Raw genomic sequence first — 26,352 nt, 5'->3', positions numbered from 1 at the left:
TGTCAGCTACACATAAAATTATACATGAAGTCACTTTTCTAGTAGACTAGAGTTGCGAATGTCATTCAACTTGTTCTGTCCCAACTCGCCAAAGACGTCATTTTAATACAGTGGTTGATGAAGAAGTGTTGAATTTTTGAGAGTGTTATAAGGGACGTTGCCTTGGATCGGTCGAATTGGTCTGAAGTAACATAGTTTTCAAGAAAGAAGTAATTTGAATTGATTTCGAGACCTCAGCTGACCTCAAACAAACCTGGGGCGGCAATCAACTGACAAACACTGTAACAAACAATATCAACAGGGACAACCAAGTGTTTTTTAACGCAGGCATTATATCCCTTGTGAGTTTACTCAGTAAAAACTTGTCAAAATTCATAACATTGGTCATTAAGGTCTCTATCATTCATGAATGATGAAGAAAAAAACCCAGACACCAAACATACACAATTCCTTCAGTAAACAATATCACACTATAACCTCTCCAAAGGTGTCGCCCGTTAACAAAAAATCAAGAAATTTTGTGGAGATCCTGAAACGAAGCCCCCTATCATTCTTTGCTTAAACAAGGCAAGCGCTGAATTTCTGCGCTAGCAGTGTGAAGTGAAGAGTGGATCTGCGCAATCCCAAAAGCAACAACTTCCCCAAGATTGGAACTCCCTGCTTCGGCAAGTGCAGACTCTTTTCTTAAAGCCATTGGACCCTTTCGGTAAACAGTGTTGTCCAAGGCCCACACTTTGTGTACCACAACTTCTATACCAAATAACAAACCTGTGAAAATTTAGGCTCAATCGGTCATCGGAGTCGGGAGAAAACAACGGAAAAACCCACCCTTGTTTCCGCGCGTTTCGCCGTGTCATGACATGTGTTTAAAATAAATCCGTAATTCTTAATTGTTAACGAGAATTTATAATGTTTTGCTGTTTTCTCAAAAAGTAAAGCACTTCATGGAATAATAATATTTCAAGAGAAGTCTTTCACCATTGCCTTACGAAACCCTGAAAGTTATTTGTAAATCTGTGATTTTTTTTTTTTTTTTTTTAACCGAAAGGGTCCAATGGCTTTAAAGGCAGTGGACACTCTGGTAATTACTCAAAATAATTATTAGCATAAACCCTTTCTTGGTAACGAGTAATGGGGAGAGGTTGTGATCATAGTATAACACACTGTGAGAAACGGCTCCCTCTGAAGTAACGTAGTTTTCGAGAAAGAAGTAATTTTCAACGAATTTCGAGACCTCAGATTTAGAATTTTGAGGTCTCGAAATCAAGCATCTGAAAGCACGACTTCGTGTGACAAGGGTGTTTTTTTTTCTTTCATTATTATCTCGCAACTTTTACGACCAATCGAGCTCTTCACAGGTTTGTTATTATTTTGTATGCAATTATTGAGATAATACCAACTGTTAAGGCTAGTCGTTGACAATCACCAATAGTGTCCAGTGTCTCATTAAGGCATGCAGATCGGGCCATGATAATGGACTATGACAATAATCCAGGCCCAATTTCACAGCAGCCCAAATTCTGCACTTACAGCCTGCAGAACTACAAAAGTGTAATCGCAGGGAAAAAAATTCATCCACCAATATCAGGGACTCCGTCGCCGTAGCCGCCGAAGAAGCCACCATTCACACCGAAGAGCACCGGCTCCCCGCCGGTGACGACGTCATCTTCCCGGACAACAACGATTAAACCAACGGTCGTCTTGCCGCCATCGGTGGTGGTCGTTGTGTCATCGGTGGTGGTCGTGCTGTCATCGGTCGTGATTGTGCTGCCATCAGTGATCATGGCTCCCTGGTTGTCATCTGGGTTGACTTCACCCCGGCCGTTGTTATAGATGGACATGTCACAGTAGACTGCAGCTCCTCCACTGACCCCACAAGGGTAGATTGTGAAGATGTTATTGGAGGAGAACACTCCGAACGCATAGAGTTCCTCGCAACTTCTGTAGTGGTTGACGGGAGACGATTTTAGGGGTGACTCCGGATTTTCATCAAAGTACACGCCGTTCGGATCGTCGACGAATGCCTCGGAGTGCTCGGAACGTGTGGAGTTATTCAACTCACACATGTCATTGCAGTTGTAATAGTTGAACGATTTACAGTTAGTGTCCATGTTGCAGTTACGTCCGCAAATAACATAGTTAGGAACCGTTTGCTTAGCGTAGGTGAAATTCAGCAGAACTGTATTCTCTGAAGGGGATAATGTGTTCAGGTTCATACACAGACTCCCCAAGCTCAGTGCGAATGTTATCATCAGGCTATACATGAGCAACCAAATCACTGCGAAGTTAAGAGCGCCCATGACGAGTCATCATCTGTACCACAAATTTCTTTTTGGTTTGTAGTAATTGTCAACTGATACCGATATAAAGGATTGTCATGTAAGAAACAATGGTGACAGTGTGCACAGTGAAAATAATGGTGACGTCAACCTGCTTTTTTATCTACTGCAACAGTTTCCAATTAATCTAAGAACTCACTCCGCGGTAGTGAAGTAATAACGATCCTCTATAAAGTAGTTCCACCTTCCGCCAAGTTGAAAAGTAATTAGACAGTTCATTTCAGAACTGAGAAGGCTCCCGAAATCCGAAACTCTACTCCGCGGCAGTAGAATATACTAGCAAGACAGTTCTCTGGAGAACAAAATCTACCTTTTAAAAATTGTGTTGAAATACTTGTTAAACCTTGTACGCAATCCTTGACATACGCAAAAGGACCATCGTGGAAAATTTGCGCGGCAGCCCTCAGCAGCAGGTTTATAAGTGCACTATTTTTGACAGTGACGGTAAGTACAGGTATACCGAAGCACGATGTGTTGGACGCTGATTGGTGGAACTCAACCCATAGTTTATTGTATCTGCCAATCACCACCCGACGTCTAAATCAAGTTCTCTCTCTCTGACGAAAGACGTCATCAACACCATAGTGATAAGGTAAAAACTTGTTTAGCGTCCTGGCTTTTTGAAAGAAAAGGGAAGGAGGAGGGCCTTGTTTTGTATGGCGACCGACACATTGTTTACATTTTAGACACAAAAATAGAGAGGTGGATGAAAAGGGGAGCAGGCGGTACGCTAAACATGTTTTATTTTTGCCCAATCCAGTTACCAATAATAATAATAATAATAATTGTGGGAGTGTCTTTCAGCCTTTGCAACCAAGATGACGAGAGCAAATTGGGCACACAGTGTTCATGCAGTTCAGTGGTTTTCAATTAATTTTAACCGAACTAATATGCATCTGTGGTAGAAAGGGTCTATAAGTATTAGCACGAAATTCAGAAAAATTATTTTTTTAATTAGATCAGAGCGACCTTCTATAGTATTATTGCTGGTTACGGTTGAACACCTCTGGAAAATAATTTTTCGCAAATTGAATTAAGGCACTGGGCACCATTGGTAATAACTCAAAATAATTGTTAGCAAAAAACCTGACTTGGTAAAGGAGCAATGGAGAGCTGTTGATAGTAAAACACATTGTGAGAATTCAAGGCATCTGAAAGCACACAACTTTCTAATTCCATTGTTGTTTCGCAACTTCGACGACCAATTGAGTTCAAATTTTCACAGGTTGTTATTTTTTGCATAGTTCAATTTTGTTTAATATACATCAAGTGAGACGACCTGTCTTTGACAGTTACCAAAGGTGTTCTGTGCCTTTAAGCAAAAAGGTAGCAAGTTGCCCGATGATTTTCCTTTTACTGTAAGAGTTTTTAAACAATAAGGTCATGAAAGGGATGGGAAGGGTATGCGTTTGTTAATCACTTGTTGGGCACATACACGATCACTTTTTGCCACTTGTTTTACATCTGTATTTATATAGGATTTAAAACAATCAAACGGTTCAAGAAACCAAAAGTAAGATTAGTCAAACGTTTGACCACAAATGCTTTACGTTTTGCTGCAGTCCATTTTTTTTTTTTTTTTTTTTTTGGGGGGGGGGGGGGGAATGAAGTTGGACCAGGTAGGCCTATACTGACAAGGAAGTGCCCGACCTACATGTAGTATCACATGGTTTGGGCTGACGGACTTTCAGGCTATTGTACAAACAAACATTCTATTTTTTTTAAAGGGCAAAGAAACATCAGGATTTCGGTACTTTTTGTAACATTAAACACAATGTCCATATTTTAATTTACAGTTTGAAGATAATGAAAATAAGAAGGTTTCCCTTAAAATAATACTAGCTGAGGTGAAAACTACAGCACCTCAGTATTATTTTAAAGGTAGTGGACACTGTTGGTAATTACTCAAAAATATTATTAGCATAAAACCTTACTTGGTGACGAGTACTGGGGAGAGGTTGATGGTTTAAAACATTGTGAGAAAGGGCTCCCTCTGAATTGTGCCATAGTTTTCGAGAAAAAAAGTAATTTTCCACGAATTTGATTTCGAGACCTCAGATTTAGAACTTGAGGACTTGAAATCAACCATCTAAACGCACGTGTGACAAGGCTGTTTTTTCTTTCATTATTATCTCGCAAGTTCGATGACCGATTGAGCTCAAATTTGCACAGGTTTGTTATTTTATGCATATGTTGAGATTCACCAACTGTGAGGGCTAGCCTTTGACAATTACCAATAGTGTCCACTGCCTTTTAAGGGAAGCTTTCCCAGCATTATCTTCAAACCGTGCAAGTTTAATGTCAATCTAAGTTGTGTTTGGTGCAAGTACCAAGTACCAGCCAGACCCTTCGAATGAATTATCACGCTAGCCTTGTCCAAGGCTCTTTTACGCAAGCAGATAGACACACTGCATAGATACACTGCACGGTACATAACATCAGCTATGATACCGTGGGGTCGAATCATGGCTTTTCGAGGTATCAACGAGGTTACAAAACGAGATATGGGGCCGATTTCACAAAGATGAGTTTGATAACAACTGCAAACCAATCGTAGTTGCTAAGTAAAATATGATGTCACAATAGAAATCACTATGGTGATACTGAAAATTTGTCTTGCGATTAATTGTATACTGCTTTGTGAAATCGGCTCCTGATCCTACTCGTTTTGTAACCTCGTTGATACCTCAAAAAACTATGCTTCGACCCCACGGTATCAAGTACTGTTATGTACCGTGCAGTATAGTATGCAGTTCGTGAATTCAGAGCGGGCCGGTGCGTGCTTGCGTAAGAGCCTTGGATACGGCTAGTTTATTATGATCATGCCTCATGCCTATGTTTACGATCAAGCAAATATCGGAGGGTGACAAACAAAAACAAGCAAAATACACCAAAACAAGCACACAAACAAAGCATCATGTTTTTAACTTATCCCTTGTGAGTTTATTTTAGTATCAACTTGCCAAAATCGACATACTCTTGTTGTTCATTAAGGTCTCTATCATTAATGGACGATGAAAAAAGCAGAAACCAAACAAATACACATGAAATTCTCTCCAATAAACAATATCAACAATAACCTCTCCAAATGTGTCGTCTTTAACAAAATCTTAAGAATTATGGTGGGGGTCCTGAAACGAAGCCCTCTATGCCTCATCATGGCCGGCTCCGCTTACCGCAGAATTCTGCGAGTGCAATTACCATTCTTCACTTCAGGGCAAGTGCTGAATTTATGCACTAGCTGTGTAAGCAAAGAATGCCTAAAAGCATACACCCGTAAGCAAAAGATTCCCTGCTTCCCTGTGAAAATACACTTGAAACAATCAAACGGTTAAAACAAAATCAAGGGCACACTTTGCCTTTAAAATGGGAGACTTTCTGGGACGATAGAGGGCAGCAGACTTACCGGGTAAATCCATTGTTCTCAGAATTACGCGCATGTTCAGAACTACGTAAACAATGGAAATTTACCCGGTATGTCTGCTGCCACCTAGCGTTGGAAAGTCTCCTATTAGTCCACTGGTTGACCACATAATTAATATGGTACACGTTTTACTGTAGTCTATTTAACGTTGGGGAAACAGTTAAACCATTATCGAGCAAGGGCTGACCTATACTTATTGTACACATACCACCTTAGTGTGGGCTGTAATGGACTTTTCAAGGCATTGTAATACAACACAAATTTGATTTTTCTAAAAGGGCAAATAACAATCAGACAACAGTTTATCAAAGTAGGTCAGAATATCATGCAGGCCGATACTTCACGGGGGCAACAAAGGCGATTGCCTCCATGCCCCCGGTCATTGCCTTGGTGCCCCTGAAACTCTCCAGTAATAATAATTTACAATTTCCTCATAATTGGGTGCCCTTTTAATAACCAAGGAGAACATGCCTTGGTGCCTGTGCCCTTTCAAAAACGAAGCACACAGGCATGTATTGTATGCTTTCCAAACCTTTGTCCTGGGAGGGGGGGGGGGGGGCAAACAAACAAGCATCAACAATCGCAACCAAGTGTATTAAACTTATCCCTTGTGAGTTTATTCAGTATCAACTTGTCAAAACCCATAACATACATGTTCATTAAGGTCTCTATCATGAATGGATGATGAAAAAAGCCAAAACAAAACAAAATACACATGAAATTCGCTTCAATAAACAATATCAACAATAACCTCTCCAAAGATGTGGCCTAAACAAGAAAATCAAGAAAATTTGGTGGAGGTCCTGAAACGAAGCTGCTAACATTCCCTAGGCCCCATGGCTCCGCTTACCGCCAAATTCTGCAGTTGCAATTACCATTCTTTGCTTAAAGGCCAAGCGCTGAATTTCTGCGCTAGATGTGTATAGCGAAGAATGTCTAGTAAAGTTTAAATTTGCTGACACACACAAGCAAAAACTTCCCTTTTTCCTTGTGAAAATACACTTCCTTGATAGATTATGAAAGAGTGGAATTCCCTGCTGGAATTTCCCGGACGGAAAGCCAACCTTTTTTTCTAAGGCATGCAGAGCCTCGGGCCTGAGGCAAATATTTGTTAACTGTTAAGCACACAAATAAACAGGGATCCAGGGGTGGATTTCACAATGAGATAAGACTAGTCTTATCTCGTCTTATCTCGGGTTAAGACAAGTTACTCGTCCTTAACCTTGGGACTAGCAATACGTTTTTAATATCTCCTTATAAGGACTAGTCCTATCTCTTTGTGAAATCGACCCAGGCCTAGTTTCACAGCTCGGTATTAAGCAGAGCTATAACATTGGACCCTCGTTACAAACAGTAACCAAGAGTGGTATACCGGCTGGTACCCAATTTCGTTAAGCAACATTAAAACTTCCATGCTTAGCAAAGTTGTGTGCTGAAGCAGCTCTGTGAAAGTGTACACAAATATTCTTACTTCCTGGCCATCTTTAAATATCTTGTTCCCTGTGTCGACAATGGTGACGTTAGCTTGAAAGAAAAGGGTATCAGACTGATTACAGTCATTAATTTATGCATCAGTTTCACGAGATACAATTACATAGGCCCTTTTATCAAAACCAAAGTTTAGGCTCACTCTTTGGCTTTCAAAATGCAAGCCAAAGCCTAAACCGTGGCTTTGATGGAAGAAAAAGATGGCTTAAGCATCAAGCCCCTACGAGGAGACTGTATGCTTAAAAGGCAAGTACAACCGAGCCAAACATTGTCCAAAAACACAGATTGTCACACTACAGCTGCCTTGCACTGGCCACCATCAATTTGGGTCAAACAATGAAAACTCTCAGCCAATGACAGGTCTTCATTTGACTTCTGTGAGGGCGTTGTTTCGACTTGTGCATCAAATACAAGCCGTCGTTTGAGACATACAACTGGGTTTCGGGATGCAAACTAATCAAGATGGCCGCTGTATTTGCCATTTTGATACAAGATCAAAGTACAGCAAAACAATTCTGTATAATAGGTGGAAAGGTTATTGTTGATCAAAATCTTTTAAAAGTTAAACCTTTATCTTTTAAATTAAGAACGACTAGTTCCCCAAACAGTACCCCCCTCCTTAAAATTGAAAGTTCCGTAATAACATTTACTGTTGAATGAATACCCTTCCCCCCAATCGCCATTGAAAAATAAAATAAAATCAAAGTAAAATAACATGAAATAAAAACACCAGAAAGCATATTTCCTGCTTCAGTATTTAAACAAATAAATAAAAAATAAATAAAAAAACCAGCCCATAATCATGAATTTATCGATGGCATGCCCAAATGTAATATCACAATCTCTATCGTTTACTTAGTACTTCTCCGCTTACGTAACTGTAGAAAAACACAGTACTGCGATTCGTGACCAGCACAGTTAGCCTTTTGAGTAAGGTTGACACTACCCCATTTGGTTCGGGTATACACAGATAAATTTACCCTGTACCTAACAGTGTCATTACCCTGTTTGGTTCGGGTATACACAGATAAATTTACCCCGTACCTAACAGTGTCATAGTATTGTGTCCACCATATCTCAAAAATGGCCCATCAAAACAAAGACCAACCATTAAACCTTGACTGCGTGTAAAAAATACTTAAGGTCTCAAAACAACCTGTGCAGGCACACCTCCATATACGCCATTTGCAAGTGAGACTAGAGTGTCTGGTATAACGACTTGTTTAGTCACAAGTTACCGCCTTAATCTTAAGAAAGTTGCAATTGATTCAGCACTGTCTTATTGTTCCGGGCATAACACTGGTTTACTCTTGGGCATGTCATCTGTTTCTTACGAGTATTGAGTTAACCATTACATTGCAGACCCACACCAGTCACTGACCCCCCCCCCCCCCAAACAATGGCAGCCTTTGAGCAATAGGTGGCAGCAGTCATAAAATCTGTGGATTTACTCGGTGGTACTATACTGCAACCTATAACCTTCAAAGTCTCCCATTCCTTTAGAGACCAATTTAGGTGAGCTACCTGGCATGTCTCGCTCTGTCAGCGACTAGGAATGTCCTTGCTCGAACATGCTGTGTGTACTGTCCCAGAAAACTTCCCTCACCACAATTTTTTTTAAATGACCGAGGGCAGTGACTGATGTAGTCCCAAATATTTCACCTCATCTTCTTCAACCTCCTCACATTCCTTCGTTTTCAAAGAGACTTAACCAAGTCTCCCTGAGAACAAACATAACAAGAGGAAAGGCAGCCAACTCTGTTAAGCACACATTTCTTGTTAGCATGGTCACCAGATCAAGAGAAACAGGATGCGGGTTCCTCTGTCACCGATTACCAAGTCTGCTTAGCAAATTGTTTACTTCATATCCGCTTAAGAAAAAGCTGGCAACCAATCCTTTATTATTACAGAGTTAAAGCTATGTCCGAATAGACCGATCCATTAAGCTCCGCCCCATTGCGTATAGAAACAACGCAACAAAGGTCAAACAAATGAAGTCTGACATGAGCGCCTGTGTGTGCTTGGTGCGCGGGGCAGAGTTGTGCAGAAAGGCGTTGGAGAGGCTCACATGTTCTTGCACACTCATGCATTGTGGACGGAGCCTAATGGATTGGTCTATTGGCGGCTGCAGCTACGGCTAGATTGTTGCATCATGTGTTGAAGTATAGAGGTCGTTAACAACACCCTTAGCAACTGCTGTAGTCGTAGCCGCCAATTCGGATACAGCGCAAGCCTCACAGTATGAGACTTTAGTGACACTAGGTGGCAGCAGACTTACCGAATAAAATCAACTGCTCTGGAACGTAATGCCCAAATGTCCTTAAACTTTCAAAATTTACCGTTATATCTGCTGCCACCTAGCAACTTTACAATCAGAGTGTCTCAACACCTGAACCAACAGCATAGAGATGTTAAAGCATCTGCTAAGCATAGAGTATCTTTGCTTAGCAGAAACAAGATACCAGCCACAATAACATGTAATGTACATTGCTCGTAACTGGTTCCAATATTTTAAGCATGATTTTAAGCATGATTTTTCCTGCTTAAACAGCTTGATGACTTTGGTACAGGCAAGACGCTATGTGTTGGTGTGACAGCGATGGTTAAAACCTACCATAAAAACTATGCACACACAAGTACAACAGGTTTCAAATAATGAAACATCAAAATGGAATCAACAAAAACAACTGTGCCACCAGGGAAAAAATAAAAATTTATAAGCTTATTTGATGATACACTCTAAGCAGCACAAAGTGTTTGGAAGAACTTGGTGAATGGGAATAAATTGTTGCATTACATTTTGATTCGTTTTCTAATCCAAACATTACGCAACTGGTAGTGACATACAGGAATGAACTAATTTTTTCCCCTAGGGTTGGTGGGGGAAAGACTTTAGGTGGGGTCACTTTGAAAGCTGCCGAGAGAGTGTCAACAATTGTACACGGACCTTTGGCACACACGCTTAAACAGACAAAAGATTCCATTCCTTCCAACACATCAACACATAGCAGATACATTGAGCTGCATCATCAGGCAGTTGAACACCATCAGTGCAGTTTTAACCTGGGCCAATTTTACAGAGCTTAGGCACAGGTTAGCCCAAGCTTAAGCAGAGCTTTTGAAGAGACAGAGCCATGCTCTAAAGCTCTGTAAAAATGTCCTGATATACATACATAGAAATACTATACACAAAACAGAAAATGGAATTTGGTTTTCAATTTGTTGGGGGAAGGGGTTGTTAAGACAGGATGTGTGCCTTATATACTTGTTTTCCCATGGCAACATTTAGCATACAACATGTATGCCTCCATGATGCAAACGTTAGTTTTCTATTTGAAAATTTTACCTTCACTTCACTCGATGAAGCATCGGTGCTAACATAAAGTGTTGGTAGACAAGGGGCCCATTAACAACAGGGGAGATTTTGTAATCTGGCAAAAACTGGCGAGGAATAAATCTTTTCAGAGTGAATTACCTGGCTGAATGTCCTGGATTTTAACAAAAAATTGAAAACCAAATCCCTGCATAAGAATTAACCAAATTAAAATTGTAAAAAATAATTTCCAATTCCATCAACAATTTTCAATTTTATCAACAAGTCTTTATCAACGACCTAACCAACCAAAATGCTAAAAATGGAATTGTGACCTCACAATTTACATTATTTCAGTTTACATCAAAGCACGAGGTTGTGTCATCGATCACTAAGAGGGGCTGCCCACAAACAGCTTTAAAGACTCACAGAAAGAAACACACCTTCCAATTGGCACCCATACATGTATGCATCACAAGAAAAAGAAATGTAGAAGAACAAACTACCATTTTGGACAGGGGCATTGCTTGGTGAAGCTCCCAGAGAAAATCCCAAAGAAAAAAGAAAAAAAGGGATAAGCTTGAACAACTTTTCTTTCTTCACTTGTCATAAAACTGATGTTTGAATCCTTCTCGCAATCGATTGTGCGCTTTACAAAACAAAAATTTTTTTTTTTTCGACTCCATCCTTGACAACTGTCTCAGGCTTATGTGATACTAGTAGGTAGTATTTATCTCCCCTCCCATTCCCCAATTAAAGAGCACACTAGAAATGTTAAATCTCTTCTTAAACTTCATCAACGTCTCTCACCAGCAACTGTCGTTGCCGATTCCCTAGAGTCTCCGCTTATACAATGTATCATAGCGCTGCTCAAGAAGAGAATTTTGCTTAGTTTCCTGCAAGGGAAAAAGAGCAGGATACCAATCACATTACGGTACATGTGATATATGGTATTTTGGCTGGTAATCTTTTTCTGGTAAGTATGTTTTGTTATGCTTAGCTACTTTGTGCTTTAAAAACAGCTCTATGAAGTTGGGTTTTAGGCCTAATTTCATAAAGCTTCTCAACCATAGAAAGCTGCTATGCATAACCGTATGCTTACCAGAAAAGGTTGCCAGTCAAACCACCATGTCATAAGAACATTTTGTGACTGAAATCCTGCTTATTTCTGCCAAGCAGAAATTTGTCAAGCAATATTTTCTGCTTAAGCAGCTCTATGAAGTTGGGTACTGGTTTATACTCGACAGGGCTAGCATCAACACCATGGTCATGCTGTCCTCAAAGAGTACCCTCCATCAAGGAGGGGCATCCTTCCTCCTTGAGACAGACGACAATCACCGATAATGTCAAGGCGTTTGTGCCTGCTCTGTGAAGTACAAACCGCCCTCAAAACACATCAATATAAGTAAATAAACAAAAATAAAATAAAACCTTTTCATTCATGCACCCAAGGTCGTACAATTATCCCCTGTCCCTTTCACTTCTCACCAACACTGCTAACACTGCCCATTTTTAATAAAGTTGGTGCAATAAACTTGCTAAGCACTGAATAATATCACTTAACAGAAAAGAGTCGCTGGCCAAGCTGACATTGCAGTCTCGATCTGCTTTTTTGGGGGGTGCTTAGTATTTTATATTAACAGCTTTATGCCAATTTGGCTAACAGGTGTAATGTACATGTAGTGAATTTTGTCCCCCTGACACTGCAACCACATACACACATGGAATGGAATCAGCTCTGCTAAGGTGCAACACCATTAAAATCTACAAATGACTGGCACAAACAGTGCCCGCAGTTGGACCCTATCAGGCGAGGGAAAGGAGTAGGGAAGAGTTAAACCTTGGGTGCATGAAATTCATTCAGACATTGCAATCAGAAATTGTACAAGGAATTACTCAAGATACATAAAATCATGACGTCAAGGACCGACACTTGTACACTAAATCTGGGTAATTGTTAGCATTAGACCGAATAACCTAGGCCCCATTTCACAGCAGTGTTGTAGCTGACAATTTTGCTTCTTTTCCTGCTAAGCAAAAATGAGCAGGATACCAGTCACAAATTGTATGTACTGTATGTGATTTGGTATTTTGACAGTGGTAACCTTAGTCTAGTAAGTATCAGTTTGTTGTACTTGGCTACTATTTGTGCTTTAGCAGCTCTGTGAAACATGAGGCGAGCTGGGCTATTCGTAACAAGTGACCAGCTCGGCTGTATGTAGAATGGGGCCAGCTAGTTGGTGTTCACACCCGAAAACCTTTTCTGCCAATTCTCTTAGTACATTTACAATAAATCTTTTTGACGACAGACAAAACAGCGCCCTCAATGGTTCACCCCAGAAGCAACCACATGGTTAGCAAGAACCATTCAAGACCTGATCTAAAAATAAACACATAACATTTACAAAAATCTTGTTGAATTTCATCTCATTTTTTCTTCTTTTTCAATTGTATTTCACAATAAACAGGTAATTATTAGAAAAGAACTTTCTGGGTGAATTCAAAATCTCTTACGATTCACAAAGCTTTTGCTTTTTCGTGGAATTTTCTGAATATTCAACTCAGAGAAAAACAAAAGTTGCCAAACTCGTACTGATTAGAGAAGGACGTATAATACAAAAGACATGTCACAATAATTTCAGCCTGTAATTCAGCCCGTTGAATGGCGGGTGGCATAATGACAACCAATATTCCATGATTTGAACTCCAGAGGGCGCTTGATCACTTACACTACCGCAATCTCACACGGACGGTTTAAAAATTGACAATTGGCGTCAACGCAATTACCCAATTTAAAATACTAGTGTGATTCTGGAGCATGAACTACTTTGAAAAATGAAGCAAAAAAATAAAATAAATGGATAAAAGAAAAACATGGGTGGAAAATGGAGGCAGGTGTTCAAAGAAAACAAACATGTAGCAGATTGCTAAAATGTTTAGGTTTAGCCCTCTCACAGTGATGTCTGGTACATGTAAATCACTCGGAGGGTTCCCCAAAATGTTTAGAGTAGTGCTCATTCTTTAACCATTTTGAAATATACAGTAAGAGTTAACTCCCGTCAAAAAGCTTTTATCTTCCATTCAGCATGTAAGTACACGAATGGAATCCAAGTTCAGCTGCAGGGAAAATGATAAAGACATGGAAGTTGGGCACTATTCAACAGGCTGAAATGGCCTAAAAACAAAAAAACAAAACAACGTCTTGACATTGAAACATGACCTAGCCATGTTTAATATTAAATCAGTGCTGCGCTCCAGCCTCTATTTTTCAGTCGCAACTCTCAACCAAGTAAACACATCAATAACCTTTCTTTACAGTCAACACAACAGTTCATCAGCTTGTAACAAATTTCATGCGACTAAGCACGCATTCCTGCTTACTGGTTTAACCGCTTAAACTTGTCCTGTGTCCTTCTTTTCACTCCAAATTGCAACTTCTCGAATGGCAGGATTCCTTTTTCGTTTGCCTCCGATGATCGACTTTTTAATCCAGAGTTTTGCACGACAGATCAACAGACGTTTAGTCTTGCAGGACACGACTGTTTTGAGCGCGATTTAGTCTTGAGTTGTTTCCACATTTTCAGTTGCGTAAAACGCCAGTGAGGCTCTCTCTACACATGCGAAAAACCAACAATAGCTCCTCACTAAATTATGTATTACAAAGGCATTATCATTTCAGATAATCTACATTCGTTTCAACATCCCACATCCTTGGGGGTTGCAGTTCCACAGGTTGCAGACAGTTTTGCATCGTCACGAATCATCTTTTTAAATTTATCCAGAGCAAGTCATCCACACATTTTCTTGAACACTGTCGCTGCATGTCTCGTCTTAAAATTTGTTTGCTTATAGTTTGCGTATCGTAATAAACACTTCATCTCACCTATCTACAGTTGATGTAAGCGGTATACTCAAGTACCCAAATGCTGGAACTCCAAAGCCTTCTGTACATTTTCTTTAATAGCGGATGGCTCCTCACACCAATCTCAGGTAACTGCACTCCGTTTCTCACAACATTTTGCATTAGTGTTTTTTTCAGTTTCAGTCCTGCGTTGCATTTTTTCGTATTTCATACAAAGACAGGTCACGGTTTTTTTCAGGCTCCGTCAAAAAGTTGCTTTACTTACACTTTGTGGGATTGCAAAATTGTTTTTTCTTTTCTTGTTCTTCATATAAATAAGCAGTCATCCAATGCTGTGGTTTAAACCACTTTGTGTCAAGCTCCTTTTTCAGCACACTGTAGTTCGTCTGTCCACGCTAACGCTCCAATCCGAAATCAGCACGATAGCGCTTTGGCGTAAGTGGTTTTCTCATTTCAATACTTCCATACTATACAAAATCTTTTCAGTGTACCCAGGACAGTACCATCCTCATCCAACACAAGAAAGATGTTAAGTGTCAATGATCAATTTCAATTTATAAAATCTCACTTGGTTTTAAAAAACAAAATCGATGGGGTCCGTAACTTACTGGGGCTCAAGCTCGGACTTCACCGATTTTATTTTTTAAAGGAAAACAAAAAACAACAACAAAGGTTTTAACCTCCTAGCCCATTTCATCTTTTCGGAGGGTCAGAAAATTTGTGGCACAAACTACCAATCTCTGACGTGCCTTAAAATAAAGAAGTCTCTCAGAGTCTTATGATATTCACAATGGCAGCAAAAAATAAGAAGTATGACAAACATTTTTCTTCGGAGTAAAGGAATGGCCGTCAAACTTCGAGAAAAAAAATACACTCAGATTTTGTTTCTTATCTGATTTCAAGCTTTAAAAATTCTTCTTCTTGAGATGAAAACAAAATATTTATGATTTCTTTTCATTACATGTTGCACATATTACACTGCAGACAGAAGGTGGGTGGGAGGCGGTTACCAAATAGGAACTCTACCACATTGTACAACTGTTGACAATCTTCAATCTGGGTTTCGCTTTTAACATAAAAAACAACATAGTTGACGTTTGAACACCAGATGAAAAAGTTGCATTACAGAACATGGTAGAGGAACAGTTGGGGGGCGTGTTCACAGTGATGCAGTTACGACAATGTCATATTAAAACAAAAATAAAGTGATTAGGATCTGCACCACAGGAGCGATCCAAACACCATGGGAAATAAAATTATCACGTCAAATGATACACAAGTACTGTTTTTTTTCTTGTTTCCTTCTTTCAATTTTGGAGGTTCAAAACAGTGTTTGTCGTCTAATTGCCATACACCGTGAACACCCCCACATTTTCCTTACTACTCGCCCATCCTCCATCCAGCACCTATCATACAATAACCAAAGACCAAACATTTTGTCTGTAATTAATTTCCAATCAAGTTTAGAATCAAATTCTTGATTCTGATTAAATCGTTCTCTTTTCTCATCCAACAAATTCTTGACACTTTGGAGAATTTTTGAAGAAAAAATAAAAAATAAAATAAAAATAAAAACAGATTTTCACAATCAATACAATTTCAGGTGACTGAAACCATCAAGGTTTTTTGCAAACATGGAAACCTTTTAACTGCTTTGCTCTACTCGTTTCTTACAGTTTGTTTCTTGTGGGGAGAAGGTACCTGTCTACTTTGCGTTGTTTTGCTTTGGCTTAGTTGACTGACCCTTAGACGAACCGGGTTGTGTCGGCTTCTTCCTGTCATCATCTCCTCCGGGCATCTGGAACTCGGCGACGTACAAACTCTTGTCGATCGCCACTTCACTTGGCACTGGACGAATCTCAGTGGCTAGCTGCTGCTCGATCAAGCAGAGACTCTTGTGATCCTCATGCGTGACCAGGTTGATGGCCAGACCGAGGTGGCCAAAGCGGCCGGATCTTCCGATGCGATGTAGGTATGTCTCTGAGAGCTTGGGGAAGTCGAAGTTGATGACTACGTTGACGGCTTGGATGTCGATACCTCTGGTGCAAAGATCTGCAATGGAATAAGTTTTGGAAGATAACCATAAATAAGGGGATTCCCCCAAAGTTAACTCATCTCTCTTCCACTCACGTCAACATGAGACAAACTAGGAGGGGGTCTGGCATCTTTTTAAAACAATGAAAAAGTAATTGGCTCAATGATACAAGTGTCATGACCGGTACTCGAACCCATGCTGATCAGAAACACCAGAGCTCGAATCTGGTGCTCTTAAAGAGCTCAGCCACGACACAGGGAACAAGTTAACAGTTCTGTGATGTGGAATCTCAATCAGCTTCAACATCACCAAAGAATCGAGGACGGGGGGGGGGGGGGGGGGGGGGGGGGGGGGGGGGGGGGGGGGGGGGGGGGGGGGGGGGGGGGGGGGGGGGGGGGGGGGGGGAAACCAGGCAAAGCCAACTCACCAGAAGCCACCAGGTTGCGGCAGGCACCCATTCTGAAGTCGTGGAAGACCCTATTTCTGTGTTCCTGTCGCATCTTAGAGTGAATGTAGAAACACGAATAGCCTAGCTCCGTCACTTTGCGGGCCAGCAACTCCACGCGCTGGGTGGAGTTGCAGAAGATGATGGACTGGTTGATTTGCAGCTGAGGGCGAGGAGAAATAAGGTCCTGTTATTCACATATCAATCACAGGCCAGGAATTTCATCTTAGAGAGGGCAAGTCTTCAAGTCTATGGGAGACTTTGAAGGGGCACCAAGGCCAGGGCAACAGAAGCCATGTGCTTAGCAAGAATTTTAAAAGATGGGCCTTGGTAAGTCTCGCAGAATCAGGGAAAGTTGACAGCTATGGGACAAGTTTTGGTAAATCAGTGGAAAATCAGAATATTGTTCAGGAAACTTTCTGCCGCATCAGGGAAAGGGTCAGCTCTAGGATAAGTTTCCCTAAAATATTTTCTTTGAAGAGACATTATTTTCTTACCTTTGAGAAGAGTGTGTTAAGACAGTGGACCTTTTCTCTTTCTTTGACGTACGCATAATACTGCGTGATTCCCTTCAACGTCAACTCCTCCATCAAGTTAATCTGGTAGGGATTAGGCAGGTACCTCTCCTAAAAGAAGAAAATAAAGAAAAGAATTACAAATAAGAAAACATCACTAGAGACTCGGGGGAGTCTGGATTTATACTTTTTGCTTGTGGTGACTAGTTCCAAGCGAGTTGACGTCAATTTCAAACATTCACAGAGATAACTAAATGTTCATCTTTCAATCAGGGAGATTTTGTACATAATCAGGGAGCATTTAGAATTATATTCAATATAATAGAGTAAAGTCAGGCAGATCCATTTCCCTCTGATAAAGGGCACTGCTATGAGGAAAATGTTAATTTGTTTTGTAACTTTGCAAAGGCTATCATCGCAAAAGCACAGGCCACGACAGAAACTGAGGGAGCTGTGGGTTATATCCAGACCTGCAGCCGATTTCACAAAACTTACGCAACTGCGTAAGTACACTTGCGCAATGTTTATTATTATTATTATTTATTCGACCAATACAAGGTACAACAAACAAGTTACAATAGCACAAGACAGAACATTAACGGGGAAAAAAAAAACAAGTATAAAAAAGCAAGAAGGAAAATAAATACAGAATTAAATAAAGGAATAAGTAAGGTTAAATTAAATTAACTTAAATAAATTATTTGAAAAAGAAAAAATAAACACAATAAGAGGGCGGCTGAGGGCGGAGCATGCAGGAGGAAAACAGAACCAAATGGGAACGACAACCAGAAGGGATAAAAAACAAAGACAAATCATGCGGGTCAGGGGTAACAAAAGTAAACCAAATTACTGTTGCTCGGAAGCATGCTGCCCCACGCATGACCAACAAACACAATGAACTCAGAAATAACAAAAGGGAAGGGAAACCAAACAGGGGATCGTTCACGACCTGCATGCAAACAAATTGAACATCTATTACGCTGTGTGGTTTAAACAATGATCCTTAAGGAGGCGGAGAAATGTCATAAGAGGACAAATTACAGCAGCTTCGCGAATGACGGTTGGTATCGTGTCCCACAATCTGGGAAATCGATGGGAGTGTGAATGGAACAATGAGTCGGTACGAGCTGAAAGATGGCGGAATGTGAGTGAGTCAAGATGACGAGGATTAATGAAAACCCCGGTAAGAATGGATTCGCAGTGAGCAGTGCCATGTAAAACCTTGAACACAAAGGCACTGAGCAAGTAATTACGCCTGTTAGTTAGAGGATGCCAGTGAAGATGCTGCAATCTGTCCTCATAAGACATTATTCCCCGCCTTTGTTTAAGAGCAAGCCGGGTAGCAGTTCTTTGAACCCTTTCAAGCTGATTTGGCGCAACTTACGCCATAAACGTTGCGCAAGTGGACTTACGCAGTTGCGTAAAGTTTCGTGAAATCATACCATAAATGCTTACCATAAATGCTTTTACTGTCGTTGGAAAGGTGGCAGAATACAGCATGATCTGACGGTCGTTGGGCAAGAAGGCAATAAGGTCATCCAGCATATTCTTGAAATCTTGTGACAGCAGCTTGTCAGCCTGCGGAGGAAAATTCATTCAATATTAATTTATATTTATTCTTAAAACACAACAAGCAACAGTCAGGTCTTAAACTTCGCTCTTGAAGAGACACAGCAATTTCCCTCTGATAAGGGGCACTCTATTTGTATTTCAAAGGGCACAACATCAAAAGTACAGGGCACCGCATCGATTGCTGTGGTCGCCATGGGTTATTCCGAGGCCCGAACAACAGTATTATATTTGTTTTAAGTCGCCCGCAGGCAGGACAGACTTTGACAGATCCAATCTTCTCTGTTCCATATTCAGACAGCTCTGTTGTAACCTTTGCACCAGCCTCACTCCTGGAGACAGCAACATAGCTTGTTAACCGTTGGCTCCCACATTATGAGAATTAATTAAGACAACCAAAGCTGCGATTCTTAACGCGAGGCTAGTCAAACTCCATTTCTCAAAGCAATAAGTTGTCAATAACTCTTAAGTTTTTTAATGACATCACACCTAGCTCAGCAATTAAGATTGGTCTTGAGAGCAATCTTAGTTCTTTGTATTTGTAACAATAATGGGCGATGCCCTTACCTCATCCAGCACAAGGATCCCACACTTGTCCAGCTTGGCCACCCCCTTACGACATAAGTCCAAAATACGGCCGGGTGTTGCTATTATAAGATGTACTGCAACAGAAAAAAAAATTAAATTTTTGTAAAAACTGACAATTCGTTACTCAATGAATACTGAAGAGCTGTTGATAGTATCAGACATTGTGAGAAAGAGGTATTTTCGAAAGGCCTCTGAATGCACTCAATTCTATTCGATCGACAAGTTTTTGTTTTTCTGTCATAACTTTCTTGCAACTTCTTGCAGGCCTCAGAAGTGACGATGCAATGTACAAGTGTACTCCATTGTTCATGTACTCAGTGGGCGAGACATGACCTGAGCATGCCTGCCAATTAACACATGAATTACTTTATGCCCAGTTTGACGCTGCACCACCGAATGAAAACAGTGGTTCAGTAACACAAAGGCAAATATTAGACTATCATACTAATTAGAAATCAGGTGGTTGTGACAACGATTGACTGATATAACCTGGCATCTTTAGACACAATGGTATTCGACAGGGGTGTTTTTTTCTGTCGTAATCTTCTTGCAACTTTGATGACACAACTGTTCACAGGTTTGTTATTTTATGCATACGTTGAGACACAACAAGTGAGGATACTTGTCTTTGAAAATTACCAAAAGTGTATCCTGCCTTTTTTAAGAGGTGACTTTGATATGACTGCAAGAAAAGCAGAGACCACATTCTTTTAGGTCTGGGATCCTTTACCTGTCTGCTGTAAACGGATGATGTCATCTCTGAGACTGGTACCTCCAGTTGTGACCATGACTTGATGGCCGAGATGCTTGGACAGCTCCTTGCAGATCTGACTCGTCTGCAGCGCCAACTCTCTCGTTGGTACCAACACCAAACCTGCAGACAATCATAAGAGGTAACACATGACAGCCCTGATACTTCGGCTTTTAAGGGGCACGGCAGTTTTGCCTTGACTTTTTGTAAAAATTTAGAGCACCAAGGCAATTTTCAAAAATTTGGAAGGGCATCACGGCAATCATAAAAAGTTGCGAAGGGCACGACGGCAGTTTGAAAAAAAACCTCCGAGTTGCCTATAAAAAATAGTTCTTCCAATTTTTCCATTTTCTAACTGTTACCCAATGAAAAAAGAAAGCATTCATCTAATTCAACAAAATAAAGAACAACTACTTACAATACACAATTCCTAAATAATTTTTGTTCATACGTAATCCTACTATTGGTCATGCACGTTGTGTAGTTTTTCGTAGAGACGCTAAAATTCCCACGTAACTGCTCCATTTTGACACGATGTTGACAGAATAAATGCATGCGGTGCGCGACGACTATGCTGTACATGATGGTACATCACATGTAGCATGGGGAAAACCACTATCCCAGCATGCAAAGGCACGTCGAGTCTTTTTCTCAAGGCGTTTAGCATTGGTTCGCGTAAATTTACCACTAGAGGGCGTTTACTCTCACGCTATCGCTCTGTTCCGAAACGCCCTCTAGCGTTCGATGTCTCGAGTATTTTTTTGTCGCACGCAAAGAACAACGACTAACGGGCCTGAAATCTGCTGTTGTGCCTTACGTGCGTGAAATTGGGGTATATTTCGTTGCGTGAAATTTACACAGACATCTGGACTTTTTGGCTTATTTTCGAACTTTGACAACGTTGCATATAATTTGTTTTCGGGAGGAAGGGCACGGCGGCAATGATGAGAAAAGGGCACGGCAATCATTGCCGTGAAAAATTGGTTTTTTGAAGGGCATTGCGGCAATCGGTAGGGGCAACGACGGCAATTGCCGTCGTTGCCGTCGTGAAGTATCAGGGCTGACATGAGTCTTGGACAAAACAAAATCCTCAAACAATTATTCTAGATATTAGAGTCTCTCAAAATTACTCTAGATGCTACACTACATAGTTGGAATCAGGGACCGACTAAAAAAACATGTGAAACTGCTTTGAAGTTCTTCTGGGTAGGAAAAAATAGCATCCACCATAAGCCAGTTTACAAACTATTGACGTGTGTACAAAGTAGATAAGTCTGGTTTGCCTGATCCCATGGAAAAGAGGTTTATTTTATTCTGTAGTGAAATTCCTGAGTCAGGTTTTTCTGTCATAACTTTCTTGCAACTTCTTGCAGGCCTCAGAAGTGACGATGCAATGTACAAGTGCACTCCATTGTTCATGTACTCAGTGGGCGAGACATGACCTGAGCATGCCTGCCAATTAACACATGAATTACTTTATGCCCAGTTTGACGCTGCACCACCGAATGAAAACAGTGGTTCAGTAACACAAAGGCAAATATTAGACTATCATACTAATTAGAAATCAGGTGGTTGTGACAACGATTGACTGATATAACCTGGCATCTTTAGACACAATGGTATTCGACAGGGGTGTTTTTTTCTGTCGTAATCTTCTTGCAACTTTGATGACACAACTGTTCACAGATTTGTTATTTTATGCATACGTTGAGACACAACAAGTAGCATCCACCATAAGCCAGTTTACAAACTATTGACGTGTGTACAAAGTAGATAAGTCTGGTTTGCCTGATCCCATGGAAAAGAGGTTTATTTTATTCTGTAGTGAAATTACCGAGTCAGGTTTTGACTCGGGGTGAGGTCAGGCCTGTGACTTCACGGAGGCAACGAAGGCGATTGCCTCCGTGTCCCCTGTGCATTGCCTTGGTGCCCTTGAAATGCTCCAGTACAAGTTTGCAATTTCATCATAGGGTGCCCTTTACTAAGACGAAAATGCCTTGGTGCCCTTGCTCTTTCAAAAACAAAGCATACACCCCTGGAAGGTATCTTTTGACATTAAAACTCACCTTGTACTTCATTTTTGTTCAACTGTGTGCGTTCCAGCATCGGGATTGTGAATGCGCCGGTTTTACCCGTTCCATTTTTCGCTCTGGCGATGATGTCATGACCTGAAAGAGCCATGGGTATGCTCGCCTCCTGAATGGGGGAAGGCCACTCCCACCCCTTCTCGAAGATGCCTTTAAGGAGACCGTGACTCAGGCAGTAGTCCTCAAACTCGTTTCCCTTTGTGTTTGTCACGTCCTGCGAAATAGCACAGAGTAAATAAACAACAATAAGTGAACAAAAAGACCAGCTTTTGTGGCGGGGGCACCTCTTTGAGGAAAATGTTTAATTTGTTTTGGAACCTTGCACAGGGTGCCAAAGTCAAGGGAACCACAGCAATTCCTGTGGGTTAATTTGAGGCCGGCTCTGTCAATGACTTTCTTTGGTTGTTGCAAGGTTTGAACCCATAATTTTGTATGACTGGCCAACATGACCAGTTAGCTTGTCATTTTACTGGTCCGTCAGCTTTTTCACAAGTCAATAAATTTCAAATGAATTTGGGATGCTTTTCAACACTGAACCAGCTTGCTGGATCACTAGGAAGCAAATTTTGACCGGTCCTCATGTGTTTTAACTAGCATTTGGCTAGCGGACCACTGCCAAAGGATAACTCTGTATTGGTCTTTTGTTTTGTATTTACTGGACTCATACAATTGCCAAGTGAGATTCAAAACATCTAACTCAAGCCTTCTTTTGAGTATATGATCATCATATCTAGGAGCTTGGCCTTAACTTCACAAAGGTCAAGGCCTGCTGCCTCTGGTGTTGGCCTCAATGCCCCCCTTTGAAAGTTTCCCATGCAAGACAAAGACATTCCAATGGAAGTGCCTTTTGCAAAATGAAAATGACATTGCCCTCTCAAAGATGACATTGCAGGCCCGATGTTCATGTACTCAGTGGGCGAGACATGACCAGAGCATGCCTGCCAATTAACACATGGATTACTTTATGCCCAGTTTGACGCTGCACCACCGAATGAGAACAGTGGTTCAGTAACACAAAGGCAAAGATTAGAACATCCTAAATGCACAATATCAAAATAAACAAAAGAGCAATTTAAAAATTTGAGACATTTCATCCTAAATACTTACACTTGTTTTAAATCTGGAATCTTTTGGTGGTTGCTTTAGCCCAGCTTTCCAGTCTCCGCTGTAGAAAATAATTAAACAAACAAATATTCATTATGTTCTATGTCAATTCAATTCATGGACCCAGCTGCGAGAAAAACAAATTAATGGCATTTCCTACACTGGTTGAACACATTTTTTTCAAGCCTAAGTAGGCTTCTCAAAGTGCCTTACATATACACTGGTATTTATAGGTACCCCCCTGAAACTGTATCAGATCTTATAGAGTATGCAGCACACGAGGTCAAATAAACACCCTGGTAGCTTATCATTCAAGTAAACATTGGTTATTGCCCATCCTGTACTCGGCAAATAGTAATGTTGGTCGCCCATTCCAAACTCAAACAGTGATACTGTTACGACATGCTACAGCACAGATGAACAAAAAATTCAAACTAAATGACAATTAAAATGTAAACGGTTAAATGCTCTTGATTGATTGATTGAATCGATAAATTTTGTGGAAACCCATGTACATGTACACTACTACAACTTACCTAGCAGGCTTTCCAGATGAGTTATTTGATTGCACCACTTTAGACTTGGCAGCGTTCTGGCTGGCCGATGCATTTGCATTTGACTGAGGTCCGTTCATTTTTAAGGAACCCATTCCTCCCATGGATGGGGGCGGACCTTGTCTCACAAGACTCCCGTCGACTCCCCGAGCGGGACTGTTAGCACCGTGATTGTTCATTCTGTTTACCTCCTGGCCTGGTGCAGCAGCGGCTGCGGAAGCCATCTTGCAAAGTCAAGAGAATCGGTAGTACAAAAAACACAAGCGTCACTCCTTTCCAAAGGAATGTCTGCAAAAACAGATTGTCTTTATCTCCCTGAGAACTCGTTGAAAATTGATTGTGTCCAGCAAGAAATCGTTGACTCCGTAAATAAAGGAAACAAGGCAGGACGGTCACGTCTGCCTTTTTGTAAAGAATCTATTAAAAGAGTTTTTCTTTGGCAAATATACAAATATACAATTTACATATATATAAACAATAATCTTTTTGTATTTATTTTATATCTGGTCACTTCTCACAGAAGTAGAAAATCCTGTACAAGTTCAGGTATAATGTACATCCACTCTTTGCAAGAGCGGGTATCAAGAACGACGACAAGCAGTTTTCAGTTTTATGTCCTCTGCATTGTAACGTCGCAAGAAGTTTTTTGTATAAGTGGGAAGAACTTTCAAATGCTGGAAATTCCAGCACAAGTTCAGGGGCAGTGGAGACAAAATCGTATTTGATCGTCACGGATGACAATTAATTGTTTTTTTATCAGATCGCGCACCAAATACAATCGTAGAATCGTCACAAAATTCATTCACTCGAAGAGAGCGTCGACAGATAACCAATTGTTTTCCTGTTGAAAAAAAAGAAGACATCGAAATTTATTAAACACCACATGTCAATATAAGATTAGATTTAGATTTAGAACTAAGAAGAACTGTTGCCATCTGCGGCTCAGCACTTGGAACTAATAGTAATAATGAAAGTCACGCTTGCCTGCTGGACAGTTCATGCCTGAAAGTTTGACTGAGCGCTAACACAACGACCTAGACGCATTACATTTGGCAACAACAAACCAGTCCCTTTGCACTTTTTGCAGTGCAGCAGAAAAGGTTCAATATTTAATGTGTTTAAAAAGTGAAAAGATTTCGAACCAAAATATTATTAAAATTTACAGCTGAACCTGACTGGCTTACCATGCTGCACTGAACTATTTCCTTTGTATTTTATACACATTTTTAAATTGTTGCAAAAGTAAATTGTTTTGTCATTTGATTATGTGTGGTCTGCTTTTTGGGGGAATTGTTTTCTCTCAACTCTGCTGGGAGGGGGAGGGTCAAAAGGGCAAAAGGGCAAAAACTGACAGGATGAACTGACAAGAACGATAGATATTTACTACTTTTTGTTATGCTAAATACTGCTAATTCAAGTGAGAAAACAAATTACGTTAAAAAAAATTGTGGGCCTGCTGCCTGCATGCTCGGGACGGCAGAGGGGATCGGGGACAGGGCTGCATGGAAATCCGTGCTGCTGCCTGCCAAATCCTGTGCCTGCCATTCAATTTCAAAATTCAACTCAACAATTAATTTCAACACCTCGCCACACTTCTTCCTTGCCCTCCCAAAACACCCAACCTTCTGCAATAGTAACAAATTATTACCAGTATATTCTCTGTAACTATATTTAACTCATTTAATGAGCTATTTTTGTATTGAATCCACACGAATATTAAGTTGTCTTTTGAAAGTCAAATCCAACCAAAGGCAACAAAGCCAATACGTGCATTCTGCCATTCACACAAGACCATCCGTTACATGGGTTTTTCAGATTCCGAAGGTATATTTCATGTGATTTTTTGTAACCCTTATTAAAAACAATTGCTGTTAAAATTAATCCCAGAAGAGCACACATTCTACAAAGTTTACAAAGACATCAAAATGTCAGTCGAAACTAAATGTTTTTGAAGGATGGAGAGAGATTCATTTACCTGTTCACTCGAAGGATTCGCAGGGTCAAAATGGCCGTCAGCGCTATTTAGCATTCGTCGTCAGTTGTTGTTCGATATAAAATAATGAGTTATCGAACACAGACTCCGCTTTCAAAACACGCACGCTCCGATCATCATGCATGGACAATATTGTGAATAATCGATTATGTTAACGAGTTTAAATGTCAGCTTAAAAAATAACCACAAGCTATCCCATCCATCCCAACCAAACGTGGATTTCTTAATTCTGTTCAAGATATTCAACAACATTCACATAATACAAACATTTTCACCGGCATTTAT

The 26,352-nt window shown here is 40.5% G+C and overlaps 1 protein-coding gene across 1 annotated transcript; it reads right to left on the bottom strand.

Annotated features, from left to right (window-relative positions):
• Positions 1 to 12,178: 12,178 nt before the first annotated feature.
• On the bottom strand, positions 12,179 to 26,143 carry LOC117301836 (ATP-dependent RNA helicase cgh-1-like). Its single transcript, XM_033785831.1, has 10 exons — positions 26,050 to 26,143; positions 24,057 to 24,915; positions 23,524 to 23,581; positions 22,396 to 22,630; positions 20,309 to 20,452; positions 19,558 to 19,652; positions 18,877 to 18,999; positions 17,404 to 17,532; positions 16,889 to 17,069; positions 12,179 to 16,478 (listed from the first exon to the last, which is right to left on the bottom strand). Exons 2-10 carry the CDS (start codon positions 24,296 to 24,298, stop codon positions 16,132 to 16,134), a joined length of 1,554 nt encoding a protein of 517 aa, XP_033641722.1. The 5' UTR covers positions 24,299 to 24,915; positions 26,050 to 26,143; the 3' UTR covers positions 12,179 to 16,131.
• Positions 26,144 to 26,352: the final 209 nt, after the last annotated feature.

Source organism: Asterias rubens, chromosome 17, assembly GCF_902459465.1.
Source record: "Asterias rubens chromosome 17, eAstRub1.3, whole genome shotgun sequence".
NCBI lineage: Eukaryota > Metazoa > Echinodermata > Asteroidea > Forcipulatida > Asteriidae > Asterias > Asterias rubens.
This window is presented reverse-complemented; position numbering and strand designations above follow the sequence as displayed.

Excerpts from the sequence above, each read along its gene's own strand:
- LOC117301836 (XM_033785831.1), bottom strand. The coding sequence starts at position 24,298 with ATGGCTTCCGCAGCCGCTGCTGCACCAGGCCAGGAGGTAAACAGAATG. Across the intron at positions 17,070-17,403 it reads TTAACACACTCTTCTCAAAG|CTGCAAATCAACCAGTCCAT; the intron begins GTAAGAAAATAA and ends CCTCGCCCTCAG. Across the intron at positions 16,479-16,888 it reads CCGCAACCTGGTGGCTTCTG|ATCTTTGCACCAGAGGTATC; the intron begins GTGAGTTGGCTT and ends ATTCCATTGCAG.